Genomic DNA, 17,673 nt, shown 5'->3' on the forward strand with positions numbered 1-17,673 from the left:
AGTGAGAGTTGGACTCCGCCAGGGCTGCCCTTTGTCACCGATTCTGTTCATAACTTTTATGGACAGAATTTCTAGGCACAGCCAGGGTGTTGAGGGGGTCCGGTTTGGTGGACTCAGGATTGGGTCACTGCTTTTTGCAGATGATGTTGTCCTGTTTGCTTCATCAGGCCGTGATCTTCAGCTCTCTCTGGATTGGTTCGCAGCAGAGTGTGAAGCGGCTGGGATGGGAATCAGCACCTCCAAATCCGAGACCATGGTCCTCAGCCGGAAAAGGGTGGAGTGCCCTCTCAGGGTTGGGAGCGAGATCCTGCTTCAAGTGGAGGAGTTCAAGTATCTCGGGGTCTTGTTCACGAGTGAGGGAAGAATGGAGCGTGAGATCGACAGGTGGATCGGTGCAGCGTCCGCAGTGATGCAGGCTCTGCATCGGTCTGTCGTGGTGAAAAAGGAGCTGAGCCGTAAGGCAAAGCTCTCAATTTACCAGTCGATCTATATTCCTACCCTCACCTATGATCATGAGCTATGGGTAGTGACCGAAAGAACAAGATCATGAATACAAGTGGCTGAAATGAGTTTCCTCCACAGGGTGCCTGGGCTCTCCCTTAAAGATGGCTCAGAGTAGAGCCGCTGCTCCTCCACATCGAGAGGAGTCAGATGAGGTGGCTCGGGCATCTGATCAGGATGCCTCCTGGACGCCTCCCTGGTGAGGTGTTCCGGGCACGTCCAACTGGGAGGAGGCCCCGGGGAAGACCCAGGACACGCTGGAGGGACTATGCCTCCCGGCTGGCCTGGGAACGCCTCGGAATTCTCCCGGAAGAGCTAGAAGAAGTGGCCGGGGAGGGGGAAGTCTGGGTATCTCTGCTCAAGCTGCTGCTCCCGCGACCCGACTTCGGATAAGCGGAAGAGGATGGATGGATTGATGGATAAAACAAACACATATGAAAGAAAATGTTGTTTTGCTGGTGAGTTGCATGCAAGAAGGGCCAAGGCTGTCCTCTTGCAGCTGGTTAAGCGAGTCTACAAAATATGAGAGACGACTTGACGTTTTGATATCAGGTCAATAGGAGGTTGTGGAGTGTCACATGGATAACAATGTATGGAAAAGTAGGACGATGCACTTTTTTAAAGGGAGGAAACATTGCAAATATAGTGCTTAGCACTACTGCCTTACAACCTGAATACCAGTCCATTCAATGTCTGTATGGAGATGGTGTACAATTTTGTGGACCCGTATAATGCCCAAGTAAATTTTCCGCTTAGCACCAAGTGCTTTCAGGATAGAACTGGATGTTTAACTAGACAAACACCTAAACAGTTTGTGAAATCCTTGTGAATTTGACATGCAAAAGGCAGTGATCAAAAAGTCATAGATGACACTAAGACATTTCAACACCTTCATTTACACCATTGTCTCTCTATTGTACAATTTGCTTTTTGTATTCAGACAATTTTTGAGATGTTTTCAGTTTTTAGAGCGAAAATGTTATCTGTCTGGTGTTACATTGATTACAATGATTAGGTGTCTAATAAAATTATTGTTTTAACTTAGAGACATACATACATCCATACAGAACAAACTGAACAAAACCCATAGATTATACAAAAAACTTATCCTATAGCTTAAGGCATGCTATGAAAACAAAATTAAATAAATGGCTGATGAATAAATTTCTACCATTAAACTGATAATTAAAAACATATTCAAATCTCCTTAAATATACTGTGTTGACAGATGCTTTTAAATAGTACAGAGATCAAGCCGATGACCTTGCTAGTTTACTACATATGTACAATATTCCTCACATGGGTCTCATCTTTAAACATACATACTATTAAGGACTTGTAAATTAACATGAAAATTATTTTTTTTTTACCCGTAACACACAAATATTGCATTAACATATGTTAATTTAAATTTTCAATATAATAGTTCGAGTGTTTCAAAAAGATCTGAAATGAGAAAACCTGTATTTCACTGTAAAGCATGAAACTAAAAAAGTATGAATATTATTCACTGTATGTTATAAATATAGCAAAACTGTGCTAGATATTCAAGAAGTTGCGATTATTTTTGCAATGGACTTTAATTTATTCCTTAATGTGAGAACTGCAACTTTTAAGAAATAATTTTATACACACACACACAATGTGATTCCTACTTTACATACACCCTTGATATTTCAAGATACCATGTTACACTCAGATGATCTGCATAAATTTCTTAAGTCAGGAAATAATTATTTTATACTATACCTGTCCATTTCCCATTAGTGATGTATCTTCTCCCATTAACAAATATGAGCCAAAAAAAAATACGAAAGCATGGCAGAAGCCCAATAAAGTCCAGTACAAAAAGGGTTTGCAGGAGAGAAGAGCATTCTTGCTTATGTCTCTGTTGAAATGGAAAGAGAATAGGAGAAGAACCTGAAACATTTACTCATAATTTAGATAATTAAAAGGGTAAGAAACATGAGTGAAATTTGAAACAGCATCTGTGCCTATTGTATTCTAAACTAAATTTAAAAAAACCATTACAAAAAATATATTTTTATATTATTTAGATTATAAATATATATATATATATATATTTTTATATAAGTGCTGGGCGGTATACCGGTTCATACCGAAAACCGGTTTTTAATTTTTGTTATGATATGGATTTTTCTCATACTGCAACACCGGTTTAAATTGCCTAAATAACGTTCGGAACGTGGCGCAGCGGGAAACTGTTTAAGGGGGACCTTTTTCACTGCTACACCGCTAAACACATGCAATTGAGTACATACATTAGTGGAGATGTTGCGCGGAGGCTCTTTTCACTGCTACTCCGCTAAAAAAGCATACAGAGAACATTCTGAAACTGAAGCTGTAGCAGACGATAAAGTTGAACATGATGACACAGAAGAACTTTTGAAGGAAAAAGGAGTCACGTCTGTTTTCTGGAGATACTTTGGATTTAAAAGGTCAGATGTGGACCATTATGTTCAAATGTGTGAATACTGTTTCTATACTACTGGATAATACTGCAAGCCAAGTTGTACTTGTTTTATTTTTTTCAATACTGTGTAATGTACCTGGGTACTGTGTAATAGTGTGACAACATGCTGACTTTATTCTCGACATTTCCACTTTATTCTCGCCGTTTGTCGAGATTAAAGTCGACATGTAGACTTTATTCTCGTAATTTGTTATTAAAGTAGAACACTGTAAACTAAACTTCATCTTAAAATGAATATTTAATTTACTAGATTTTCTCAAACCCCGTCATAAGTTATGTAGCACATTAAATGCTTTGTGTTGTTTGGCTACTGCTTCTTAAACAGACTTCCTCTTACACTAAGAAGAGGTGCGGACAGTATACAGAATACATTAATTTCATTATATTCCTGCTCCCTGAACATTTAGAATGCTAAGATAAATACTTGATATAATTTTCATGATGAAATGCATTAAAGCATGTATTAATCATGTGGGGGCCCGGTGGCGTGGTGGTCTCGAGTATTCCCTGCATTGAATTTGCATGTTTTTCTGGTGGGTTTACTCAGCATGCTTCAGTTTCCTTTCAAAGTCATGTAGGATGGCGGGTTTTGTTATGCTATATCAGGGGTCCTCAATCACAGTCCTGGAGGGCCGCAGTGGCTGTAGGTTTCTGTTCAAAACCAGTTGCTTAATTAGAAAGCAATTCTTGCCAATAATATAATTTCATGGTTTGTTAGTGCTTTAACTCTGCTATGTCAGGTCATTCTCATATCCTAGATTTTCTTCCCCTTTCTAAAGATATCATCCAAATGATCTGAAGGCTAAAATGGATGAGCAATTCTCAGTCCTTCACTTTCCTTCTAAGTATTTAATTAAACCCAATAGTGCATGATAAATACACACTGAGGTGTAAATGGTAACAAGCTAAATGGAGAAATGCTGGTATCTTCTGTCTATCTATCATTTGCATGTTTTTGCTACTTAGGAGCAATTAAAAACCAAAAATACAGCTGTTTAAGAATAAAATACGCACTAAGAGTTCAAAATCTTAACGAGCGAGACAACTAAAATGAAGCAGAAGTGTTATTTGAGCAATAAGTGCTTCTTATTAAGCAACTGGGTTGGAGCAAAAACCTGCAGCCACTGCGGCCCTCCAGGACCGTGATTGAGGACACCTGTGCTATATTAACCCTGCTAGTGTATGTATTGCTCATATTCACCCTGCAATGTGCTGGCGCCACGTTCAGGATTTCCTCCTGCCTTGCACACAATGCTTGCTGGGATGGGTGCAACCCTGAATGGATAGCAGAATTAAACATGTATAACGAAGATTTTTTTTTAAAGTTCTGAACACTCCGTGGTCTAAGTTTATAACTAATTTTAATTTCACAAGGACGTTTATCGTGTGGCGATTGGTTATGTGGAGAAAGAAAAAGGAAGGATAGGAACTGGGTGTTTGGTACATCAGAAAGAGACAGCACGCATGCAATAAAGAAAGCTTGCTCAGAAGAACATCCATTGAATTCTGTGTTCATGTCTTCGACCACCAGATCATGAACCCAACATTTACACAATATTTAAGTTAAACCTGTGCGATATCCATTCATACATCCAGTTTGTAGGTTGCCTCGTCACACCTGCCATAAAGTTCTCTACACTGAATGTACACCTGGGGACCTCTTACTGCGAGGGAGCAGCACTACCGCCTCACTACCGTGCATGTTTAATACCTGCTTTAATGCATTTCATCATGAAAAATTATCTTAGCATCCTACATTTTCAGAGAGCAGGAATTTCATGAAGTGAATGTATTCTGTGCAGCGATCGCTGCCTCTTAGTGCAGAAGGAGTCAGTTTAAGAAGAGCGTAGCGATTAACAACTGGGTCGGGGAACATTTAACACAACGCATTTAATGTGCTACATAACTTATGTCGGAGTTTAAGAAAATCTAGTGAATTAAACATTGATTTTAGGATGAAGTTTAGTTTACGACATTCTACTTTAATGACAAAATAAACTACGAGAATAAAGTGGAAATGTCGACTTTAATCTCGACATATAGTTTGTTTTTTTTCTTCACTGTGTCCGTATTTTTTTTTTCTTTTTGCATTATAAATGCAAGTTGCAGTTTTATTATTTATGTATATAGCTTAGCTTGGAGCAAGGCCCATATTAATGCAGTTTGCCTTAATGATGGTTCAGTTGGTAAAGATGTCATCACTAAGTTGCACTTGTTTTATTTTATTTTAATTTGGTGAATACTGTGTAATGCACCTGGGCTTGAAGTCTTGGAAGTAATATTATTATTACTGGAAGTTGCACTATTATTTATTTTATTGTTATTATTTATTAGTTTAAATATTATGCAGTTTAATGATGGTAAAGTTGTTTAAAAAGTCACTTTAACATGTCAGTGGCCAGAGATTGTTAACATTAACAAAGTGTAGTTGGTTTACAAAAAATATTTACTCTTTATTTCTTTTCCAAGACATGTTCAGTGCAATGCAACTTTTGACAAACACCTCTGGATATTTTACTAAGTCTAAATGCCTCTTTGGATGGTTGAAAATATGTTGTCAAAATTTTAGTTTAAGCTGTTTGCCAACATTGTTCAATAAAAAGGCTCTACATTTTGACTGCATCTGTCATGCAATGTGATTCCTTCTCTTCATTAGTGCCACCCCCTTGAAAACTATCACTATATGGGGCCATGCAAACCTGTATTAATACTTATGTGCACATTAAAATGTTTTTTGTACAATGTACAATTCTCATGACAGTGGAAGAGGTTATTCTTAGCCAGTAATTGCAGTGGAAAATGTGGTTAACATCCACTCATGCATGGGAAAAAAAAATACCGTCCAATACTGTGAAACCGGTAGAATTTTGAAAAATACCGTGATATAGAATTCTGGTCACACCGCCCAGCACTAATATATACATTTATTTGTTATTAAAGTAATGCACATATATAACACATACATATTATATATATATATATATATATATATATATATATAAAACACACATATAACGCACATATATAAACACACACACAAACACAAATTACTGTAAAAATGAAATACAAATCAATAATATCTGCAAGAATACTTTTTGGCACAAAGCTAGCCATGTTTGCTCAGTTGTAAAAACATTTCTTTTGATTGGACAAATTAGAACATTAGAACAATTTAGCCGAGAACAGGCTATTCAGTCCAACAAAGCTCACCATTTCTATCCACTTAATTACTGTAAAAAAACATCAAGTCTAGTTTTAAAAGTTCCTAAAGTCCTACTGTCTACCATACTACTTGGTAGCTTATTCTAAATGTCTATGGTTCTCTGCGTCAAGAAAAACTTCCTAATGTTTGTGCGAAATGTATCCTTAACAAGTTTCCAACCGTGTCCCCATGTTCTTGATTAACTCATTTTAAAGCAACAGTCTCGCTCCACTGTAATAATTCCCTTCACAATTTCAAACACTTCAATCATGTCTCCTCTTAATCTTCTTTTGCTCAAACTGAAAAAGCTAGGAATGAACCTAGTCGCTCTTCTCTGGACTTTTTCTAGCACTGCTATGTCCTTCTGTAGCCTGGAGACCAAAACTGTAAAAGGCCTCACTAGTGTGTTGTAAAGCCTGAGCATAGACTCCTTGGACTTAAACTCTACACATTGTGCTATATGACCTAACATTCTGTTAGCCTTCTTAATGGCTGCTAAAATTTGTCTGATAGTTGATGATGTACAGTAGTGGCCAAAAGTTTTGGCAGTGACACAAATGTTGTGTTTTGCAAAATTTACAGTTTGTTTTACTGGTGGCAATTCACACTGTTTTTATATTACTGTGCAGATCGATCAGATGTATATTAATTTGTTGCAAAGAGCTTTATTAGCATAAAAAGTTAACTTTATCACAAGAACCCACTTTCACTTATTTTGGCCCTGGCACAAAATGATCAGCTAAAAATGTCCAACAAGTACCAGGACCATCTCCTTATGAGGAGTCAGCTACAGAATCGTGATGCCAACAGTACAGAGCTTGCTTGGTACTGGCAGCAGGTGGGTGTGAGTGCATCTGCACGCACAGTCAGGTGAAGACTTTTGGACAATGGCCTGGTGTCAAGAAGGGCTGCAAAAAAGCCACTTCTTTCCAAGAAAAACATCAACAACAGACTGAAATTCTGCAGGAAGTACAAGGAATGAAAAGCAGAAGACACTGGTACAAAGATATTTTTCAGATGAATCCTCCTTCCAACTGTTTGGGACATCTGGAAAATCCATTGTTCGGATAAGGAAACAATGAAAGATGTTTATGCTTATTCTTCAGTATACCACAGAAACATGCAAAAAAAATAATGTAATGTAACATGCAACATATCTTGGGATAAAAATAAAGATAAACTTAATGCACTCTGTAAGTAATGCATCATGTTTGATGGCTTATCAATGATTTCCCTTACTAGTCAGCTCCTTGTTCAAAAACTGATTTTTGACAAGCATCAATTGAGGTGTAATGTAGTTTTCATTTACTAATTATTAAGCTAACTGTTCAGAAAAAAAATCTGACTCTGATATTTTTTGTATTCTTTCCCAACTGTATGCATTTTTATTTTTACTTTTACTAGTCAAACACACGGAGTGAAGTGAAAATGGGAGGACACAGATGAAGAACTGTGGAAGTCAACAATGAATTGGTCTTTTTTAGAAGTGGTTAGGAAGTAACATTTTCAGTTCTTGAACCTGTGTGTCACCTATGTTTTTTGTTTTTCTTCAACTTGACTTTAATTTGAAAAAGTTCAGGCATAAGGGCTATATGAATCAATGAAATCCTGTACTTTTTTAAGGAAACTAAGTTATAATGTATTTTAGAATATGCAGCAGCATCCTGCTGTTTCATCACTTATACAAGTGTGCATCACCTTCTTTGGTGAAGAAGAGCATTTCTCGCAGTTAAGTGGCAGTAGATGGTGATGCTCCCCTTCTTGTTGTGCATATGATTTTTGGTTTCCCCTTAAGAAATATTGATTCACAGTAAGCACATGGCTGATCAAACTTTCCTAACTAGTGTGTAGCTAAACAAGCAGTTATATGAGGCTGTAAAATCAACGTTATTTTGTGGTTGGGAGTTGCAAGTACTTGAAGATCTACTTGTTTTTTTGCAGATATTTCTTCATGATTGTTGGGCATGCAGGCTTTACCGCATCAGCTAAAGGCATCTAAAACTTTGCTTTGGTTTAGGGGTGTCTGAGTTACATGTACAAAGAAGAATATCAGCTGGCCCAGGTAAGGTAGGTCACCATATGCAGCTGTCAGTGTGTTTCTTTTCCTGTAAGGCATATTTTTACATGAATGCATGTCGGATCAGGTGGTGCATGCACCTGTCATGAAAAAATTTTAATTATGCCATACATGTCACGGCACAAGCCGAGGTTGAGACCAATATCATGCTAGATATATGGAATGATTTCTTGGCCATTGGTTTTGCAACAGATATGTCACATGGCACCTTTGCTGTCAATGAGGAGTGCTGTTGTGAGAAGCTGAAGTGCAAGTTTTCGGTTCACCATGGTCCAAATGTCCAATTCATAGATTGTATTGCACATGTCATGCAACAAGCTGTCAATTAAGACCAAGATCAAGCTTCAAAGACCAGGGGTGCACAGGTTTTGTACGACAGACATACAACCCTGAGCATTTGTTATACATAGATATCTCCAAGAATGTTCTGTAGTCTCTAATTTCATATAGTTCCTTCACTTCACACTGGCCAATGATTCTGTGAAAAAATGTGATAATGACTTCAGTGGTTCAAAGACATTGGACAGATGAAAGGTTATTATGTTCTCATTATGCAATTTCTTTTACATCTGAAATAGTGTATTTACCTTTTAAATTAAGGTTATCTACTTAGGTAGTAAATAAATAAGTATGTATTACAATTTTTGAGCATGTTTAGTCTACAACTGAGATACCATGTGAAACATTATGTGTAAGCTAGCAACCTCAGAATATTATCAATGTTGTGTATATATATATATATATATATATATTAGGACTGTTAAAAGAAACTATTAGGAATAAAATGTTTCACTTTTGATATCAGAGTTTATTAAAATATGTTTCGATGTGTTTTAAAAATTCTTGTTGTAACATGTCTGTTACCAAGCAACTTGGGAAAAAAAAGCATTAACTTGGTGTTATCTCAAAAAATCTCTATTGAACCTTCATACTCTCTGCTCTAAAAATAAAGTAGCTAGAAAATAAACATACATCTTGGTTCTATTTATTGTTTCTCTACAACAATGTCAGTTTCTCTGTTCGAAGAATCGAACGTTTGTCTCTGTATGATGCTTTCAAGCACTTCCCTGTCTGTACTCTGTAGCTTTGTGACTACATAGCCACATGATGGGTAACTTCTAGATAATAGGAAAAGTGGAACTGAAACTATGATGGAGGCTACATAAAGCTTGTATCTGAAAAGGCTTTCTAAACAGACAGAATACTATCCTTGTCATTGTAATTATCTAAGAAAACACCAATAAGTCATTCATGGGGTGTATCATAGAAGTTTAATCTATTGCATATTTGGCCCAAACAACAAGCAGATGAACTAAACTCTGTCAAATGCTCTTTCTACAACCAGTTCCTTTACTAAATTAGATGGTTGCTACTAATAATTTTAAGAAAGACTACTACATTTTGTAGCCCCGTAACGGTCTCTGAATCTGTCCGAGTGTAAACAATATCATAAACACTAATTAATCTATTTTGGGAATTGCTTTTGCACAAGACAACATGTCATGCAGATACCTTTTTTTAACTAAAGAAATTCTGGAAAAATCACAAGAGTGCAATTAAATTTTAACTTACAGTGGAATATTTTAGACATGTATATATATTAAGGAACATAGTCACACCACGTTTCTCTCTTCCTGCACTTTCATACCAGTTTACTATAACATATCTTCAAAGAAACACTTTGATTACAAAGCATTTCCATAATAAAACTGGTTATACCAAACAGAAAGCATACATTCATTAACGAAAAACAACTGAGCAATTAATGTCTAATTAAACAAATAATTATGATGTTCAAGTGACTCTAAATTCCCAGTGCATTGTTATATAATTCTCAAGCAACTTAAAGTGTTCCTTGTGCTATGGGCATTACAAAAATAAATGTAATGGGAATCACTCCTAGAATTCCTGCAACTTTTACTCCACTATCTTTAAGAAACTTTCACATCAAGAAAAATAAAAACACAGTACAGGATAGTAAAAATAAAGTTTCAAATGGTCACAAAGCAAAACACAGAAAACAACTCATGTTGGAAAATTCTCAACTAAGTAATGAAGTTATATGCTAAAGCACTGTCAGGCAACCGGTGCGCCGTGGAATTTTCTAGGGGCGCCGCAAAAACTTTTGTAAAATATTTAAAATTGCTAGTGTTTTTGAACTTTTGGTTGATTAAAAAGATAATGTTTAAAAAATATATTTTATGTTGGAAAAACAGATAACGGTTAATCAGATTGTTGAATAAACGTATAAATGTATTTATTTTGAATGCAAGTTAAAATTTTCGCTGTTCACCATTCATTATAATACTAGCAAAATACCCGCGCTTCGCAGCGGAGAAGTAGTGTGTTAAAGAGGTTATGAAAAAGTAAAGGAAACATTTTAAAAATAATGTAACATGATTGTCAATGTAATTGTGTTGTCATTGTTATGAGTGTTGCTGTCATATATATATACATATACACACACATATACAGATATATTATATATACATATACACATATATTTTATATACACATATATTTTATATATATATATATATATATATATATATATATATATATATATATATATATATATATATATATATATACACATACATACATACATACATATACACACATAGATGCACTTACAATAACATAGAAATCAATATAAACAACATTAACATCATTATCATATGAGAATATGAAGTAATATATAAGAAGCACATTTCATATAAATATAAATTATTAAACAGTAAAATCTTCTTCAATAATTTGCTACCGTGGCTTTTCGTTGGTCTATCCAGGATTTTAAATCACATGTAGCTTGCAAACCGTTTCACGTATTGACTTGAAATGTGGTACACATATAATACGTCACGTCTGCTATCTGCTTTATGGGTGATGAATGTATTACTCTTTTTATGTTTATTTTATTTTAGAATCAACTCCTATCTGCGCACACCAGGGCGGCCGTGGGCAGATGCGTATGGTGTATTCACTCCATGTTATCGTGCATTGCGCTGTCACTGGTATTTTCATAAAAGAATTTGAACAATATATAAGAAGCGTATAAATTATTAAACAGTAAAACATTAACATTTAAGAAGTAAAGTTACATTGAGTACTACTGCAGTGCCTTCGGGTATACCTCATTTTTTCTTTGCCCATTACATGCTTAAATGTATACATTTTTTGGTGTACCTACCCGAGAACACGCGACATATAACCGACCGTGGGAGAAGCATGGATTTTAAACACGTGTTGAGTTCATCTGCTGGTCTCCCTCGTGGAATAACTGGTAATGTTTGAGTAAAATCTACAGCGAGTAAAACGACATTACCTCCTTTTTTTTTTTTTACGATCTCTCAGATCTTGCTTTTTTCGGTTCAAGGCTTCATAAGCTCTTTTATGTTCAATGTTGTACTTAATAAGTACTAATTATCCCAAACCATCATCTTTGAATGTTGCAAGACTTTCGCCTTGTATGTAGATCGGGGTAATTACATTCATTGCATTCCTAGTCTGAATCACAATCTGATTGTATGGGTGGTTACCTGGCACTGTAGGGTTGCCACCCGTCCTTTAAAATACGGAATCGTGCCGCGTTTGAGAATGAAATTGCGCGTCCCGTTTTGAATCAATACTGGACGGGATTTATCCCGTATTTTTTTTATCATTTTTTTTTTAAAGCAGCGTCTCATGCAAATCATCCCACACGCATTTTATGAAGATGCCTCCTTTCCTACTTTTGATTGGGTAATACTTGATGTCATCGTTAGTTTGATTGGTGTTTTTAACTGTCCAGTGAGGAGGGCGTGTCTTTTAAGTACAGTCTGCAAAGTGTTGGCACTGAGATATGGCGTCAGCGCCATAGTTGAAGCCCCTAACGTTGCGGTCAGCAAGTCGGCTAACATCCGCCATGTGCCGTCTTTCAGTTGCGAGAAGCAGATCATAGAATGGTTGAAACTGTTGCCCCTAACGTTGCGCCACGGCGTGTGCTTCGTTTATACCTCGTGTCTTCTCATTAAACTTTTATCTCGCGAATATGTTATTGCAATCCGCAGCGGGAGCGTTTCTATTAACTTAATTTAAACTTACGTTTTACACCGTGCTTTGTTTCCCTTATGAACATGCTTGTATGCTTAACTCGCTCCGTTCTCAATTGTTTAATTAATTTTTTGCTCTTCGCTGTTTGCGGCTGTTCCTCCATTTCCCCCTACTTCGTTCTTTTATCTCGCGAATATGTTATTGCAATCCTTAACGGGAGCGTTTCAATAAACTGATTGAAAATAGTTTTGCATTTACCTTTTTAGTAAAAGGCGAGCTTTTAAGCCTGAGAAATCACCCCGTAAATGCACACGTTTAATTGCACATGTGTTAATATGTATGCTCACACAGTATTAAAAGACAGTCAAAAATTAACGTAATTTACCTTCGTTCCCGCGTGTGACTCGTGCTGTAAATGTCTTCCTTGTTTTTAGTTCACGTGATTACGTAGGAGGCGTGATGACGCGATACGTGACTCCGCCTCCTCCATTACAGTGTATGGACAAAAAATATGTTCCAGTTATGACCATTACGCTTTGAATTTCGAAATGAAACCTGCCTAACTTTTGTAAGTAAGCTGTAAGGAATGAGCCTGCCAAATTTCAGCCTTCCACCTACACGGGAAGTTGGAGAATTAGTGATGAGTCAGTCAGTGAGTGAGTGAGTGAGTCAGTCAGTGAGGACTTTGCCTTTTATTATTATAGATCAACACCAGCGGTGTCAAAAACACATCTCGTGAGACTTAAAAAGTCTCGTTGTTAGAAGATCTCGCTCACTGTACGGATACGGAAATGAAGTCTAAGAAACGCGAGAGACTTCAAATGATCGACAAGGAAATGCGCGTCTGTCTTTTGAAAATTGATCCTCACATCAATCTCATATGTGCTGAAAAACAATCTCAACGTTCACATTAATTAAGTTTAAGATTTATCCTTTGATTCCTTTATTAATAAAATGTCTTTCAAACTCGTAAAGTTAAATGTTTTTATTAGCGATTGTCAATTGATTGTGTCATCACGACTTTATTTATGGGCAGTCCCTCAGGTGCGCCGCAACTCGAAAAAGGTTGCCTTTCACTGTGCTAAAGCTTCACCCTCTATCATCTACATTGTTTTAACTGTGTGATACACTGAAGAATTATTAACAATTTTGCTTATTTTACTCTCCCCTCAGTGCTTATTCTACCTATAGTAAATATAATGATTGTTGATTAATGGATCAAAAAAGACATCAAACTGTTATCAACAAGAAAGTAAAATGAAAATAAAATACCTGTACAATGCTGGCTTGTTCTGCAGGACATGTGGATGCACCAGTTGTTCAAAAAGACTGTACACCAAAATGGGTAAGGAGGTGAAACAAATGTTGTACAACGTCAAATATACGCTGTCATACAGGGTCTAGAAAAAGATTCCCAGAAAAAGTTTTTGTAATAATTTTGTTCTAGTATGCTTAGTATATAGTCACTACTACCACATTAGAGGAAAATACTATTCAGTTTTGTGAACCCTTTTTTTCCTTTCCAGGATCATGAAAATCAGTGCATAAAGAGCACCCAAAAAAAAAAAAAAAAAAAAAAGCCCTAAATGGGTGGATACTCCATCGTAGGGTTCATTAAATTCTCGTACCTGAACAATTTACAGTTATTAGTTAAACTAACATACTTGCCTAAGGGATATTTAAGCAAGCAAGTAACATGTGCCAGCTCCACCAAGACTGTAACCAGGCCAAAAATCAGACCAAGTTCACTGGAGCTATGAGGTAGCAGTGATCACCACTACATAATAGTGCCATTCTGTTTTATAATTACTTTAAATTTTCACTTTTTCAAATACTTTAATAATTTAAAGTTACTATTTATATCATTTATTTGGATTAAATAACATAAAAAAATGTACAAATGAATATTGAAAATTGAAACACATCATTTCTTAGCAGGCTTCAGCTACTCAAGCCAAGGACAACTACTTTTATGTTTTATTTTCTTGAAAAATGTATTGTATTTTCAATATAGCACTATCAAATGTGTTTAATTCAACTTAGAGATGCACTGAGCACACAGCCTATTCTGGCAGCACTGGGCATAGGGCAGGAATTGGCAGCAGTGCAAGTCCATCCTACTACTCACTTATGTACACATCAATACTTATACATTTCCAACTTATCAATTAATCAACTTGTCAATTAACTTAACATAACTCTGTAATGTCTTTCTAATGTGTGAGGAGGAAAAAAAAGCACTGGTGAAAATGCCATTTGGGCATAAGAGAACAGGTGAATGCCACATTGCATCCCTGTCTGCTGGATCTGTGACTCCACAATGCCAGCTGCTGCTCGGCATTATTTACAGATTATTTTGCTCCAAATAAATCTTCATTTAAATGCAGTATTGTGACACCTGAAATCACATAAGCTAATGTGACAAAATCACTTCAGTAAAATGAAGGAACCAACCCAGCTACAACATGCTATTGAAATCAAATTATTTGTGAGTGCAGGTGTAGTATTTGTGAATACCAAAGAGGTGATTAACTTGATAAGACTGACATGACAAGCATCTATGTAATAATTTATTTTAATGCATCTTGCTTTAGCCAAAACATTAGACTGTATGGACAGTTTAAGCATCATAGGCAGTTACAGCTCAGTCGATATCTAATAAAAACTAGGGTTCAATTCAGGAAGATAACATGGAATGGTTTTTGTTTTTGTAAATACAGTACATGTATTTCTAGTATATGAATTTGATGAGTGAATACAAATTTTAGCATATGAATGTTTTGTATACTCCATATCTTTATCAAACACAGCCAAGAGAATTAAACTGTTTTCATAATAACTATACAATAGAAAAAAGGAAAAGTATACAAACTCTGAAGATATGTTCTGCATACAAACAAATAAATACAAAGAACATATATGAAGACCTGACTCTTAGATGTTCTATAAGAACATTCATCAATTTTAAAAACCTATTATTAACTACTCAGAGTTGAATGCAGCTTATTCTAACCAGGCAGAACTGAATATAAAGTATAAACCTATGTAAGGAAGACATTTATACACAGAACCAAGCACAATCACAACTGGATAATTTGCAGTTGCCAGTCATAATAGGTTTACACCTTTACACTATAACAGTAAACTGAAATCCCAGGGAGAAATCCTATAAGAACACAGATGAACAAAGAAAAAAACATGCAAATCTACCACTATGCCACCTAACTTGCTACACATGTATAAATGTAAACATGAAATATACATTGTCTAACCAATTTAAAATTATTTACAGTTAATGAATAAATTGAAAATAACTAATTTAAATGTAACCAATTAGTACAATCAGAATGAAAAGCAATTTAGGTTATCTAAGCAAAAGACAAAGAGAAACAAAAGGAAATAAACTGCGCGGCCAAACATACGTGCTAAAATAACCAAAATGAAATAAGTACTTACTTGTTGTGAAAACAAACAGAAAAACTGGTATAAAAACTGTGGTGTAATAAAACACACATTCTGAAAGATAAATAGAACATTATTAATCTAATGACTTTTTCATATTTTTAGTGTGCAAAGAACATATTACAGAAATCCTATAATGTGAAGACAAACTGTTTTAAATTAGCCTAATTAATGATTTATTGAGAAAACATACAAAAGACTTTACTTAATTTTGATAACCTAAAAATTTTCCCTTTATATAATGCCATAAACTGAACCTTGTTTTTAAGAAGCCCATTTGATTTAAAAACTTACTGGAAAAAGCATAACAACTACATATAGATAAAAAAATAATAATACAACATACACACTAGTGTTTATTTCTAAAACAGAAAAATTATCAATAATTTAGGACTGAAATAAAAAAAAACAAGGCTAGCTTGACAATTGACTTGATGCTACTTGCCTTGTAGAAGAAGTATTGTACAAGAGTTGCAATTCTAATGTAATAGAAGTGTCCATGGACCAAAAGCAACTTGGAAAGAAATTTAAACCTTGCAATTGCATAGTCACTATTTCTTACTGCCTGCCGTCCTTCTTTTCCCATTATTCCTAAAATGGAAGAAAAATAAAGCCAATTACATTAACCAATATATGAAAACTACAAACAAAAATGTAAACTGCTTTTGATAAAAACAGATTTGAGATGCATGATACATCAGTCATGTCATGAGTAAAAACACAGAATAAAAGAAAGATGAAAAAGCAAACACCAGCTATCGACTATCCAAAGAATGTTGATTAGCTAAACTGTCCCACTGTCTCATCCAAATACTTAAATGTTATCAAAGTTTCTAGTTCAACTAAATAATTCAGTACAGTAATCCCTCGCTATATCGCGCTTCGCCTTTCGCGGCTTCACTCTATCGCGGATTTTATATGTAAGCATATTTAAATATATATCGCAGATTTTTTGCTGGTTCGCAAGGGACGCTATTGGCAGATGGCTGAGAAGCTACCCAACTTACTTTTCTCTCTCTCTCTTGCGCTGACTTTCTCTGATCCTGACGTAGGGGGATTGAGCAGGGGGGCTGTTCGCACACCTAGACGATACGGACGCTAGTCTAAAAATGCTGAAAGATTATCTTCACATTGCTACCTTCTGTGCAGCTGCTTCATGAAGCGACATGCTGCACGGTGCTTCGCATACTTAAAAGCTCGAAGGGCACGTATTGATTTTTGATTGTTTGTTTCTCCCTGTCTCTCTCTCTCTCTCTTTCTCTGCTCCTGACGGAGGGGGTGTGAGCTGCCGCCTTCAACAGCTTTGTGCCGCGGTGCTTCGCATACTTAAAAGCCAAACAGCCCTATTGATTTGTTTGCTTTCCTCTCTCTTTCTGACAGTCTCTGCTCCTGACGCGCACTCCTTTGAAGAGGAAGATATGTTTGCATTCTTTTAATTGTGAGACGGAACTGTGATCTCTGTCTTGTCATGGAGCACAGTTTAAACTTTTCAAAAAGAGACAAATGTTTGTTTGCAGTGTTTGAATAACGTTCCTGTCTCTCTACAACCTCCTGTGTTTCTGCGCAAATCTGTGACCCAAGCATGACAATATAAAAATAACCATATAAACATATGGTTTCTACTTCGCGGGTGGCTCTGGAACGCAACCCCCGCGATGGAAGAGGGATTACTGTACTTCATTTCAGATTCCAATATGGGTGGGGGGTTTCTTCAAAATCCAAATATGTAAATATCTTTCCCCTTTTTTGTTGCCTAATTTGTTTGTGACATCGATAAAAAATTGATTGCCAAAATAAATTATACTGTAAACTCATTCATCAAGTTTAAAAATACATTATTATAATGCAGCATTGTGTGGAGTGCTACGTCTTATCCAGTTAGAGAATGGACATTATTTGTATAAT

At 35.9% G+C, this 17,673-nt stretch overlaps 1 protein-coding gene across 3 annotated transcripts in view; it reads right to left on the reverse strand.

Annotated features, from left to right (window-relative positions):
• The window catches only part of atp11b (ATPase phospholipid transporting 11B (putative)), a 208,324-nt gene that overhangs the window by 45,923 nt on the left and 144,728 nt on the right, over window positions 1-17,673 (reverse strand). For all 3 annotated transcript variants that reach the window (XM_051923917.1, XM_028794610.2, XM_051923918.1), the window contains exons 22-25: window positions 16,214-16,359; window positions 15,763-15,822; window positions 13,579-13,706; window positions 2,251-2,389 (exon numbers count right to left, since the gene is read on the reverse strand). In XM_051923917.1, the coding sequence (XP_051779877.1) occupies window positions 2,251-2,389; window positions 13,579-13,706; window positions 15,763-15,822; window positions 16,214-16,359 (473 nt within the window). The remainder of the gene's footprint in view (window positions 1-2,250; window positions 2,390-13,578; window positions 13,707-15,762; window positions 15,823-16,213; window positions 16,360-17,673) is intronic.

Source organism: Erpetoichthys calabaricus, chromosome 2 (genome assembly GCF_900747795.2).
Source record: "Erpetoichthys calabaricus chromosome 2, fErpCal1.3, whole genome shotgun sequence".
In the NCBI taxonomy this organism is placed as follows: domain Eukaryota; kingdom Metazoa; phylum Chordata; class Cladistia; order Polypteriformes; family Polypteridae; genus Erpetoichthys; species Erpetoichthys calabaricus.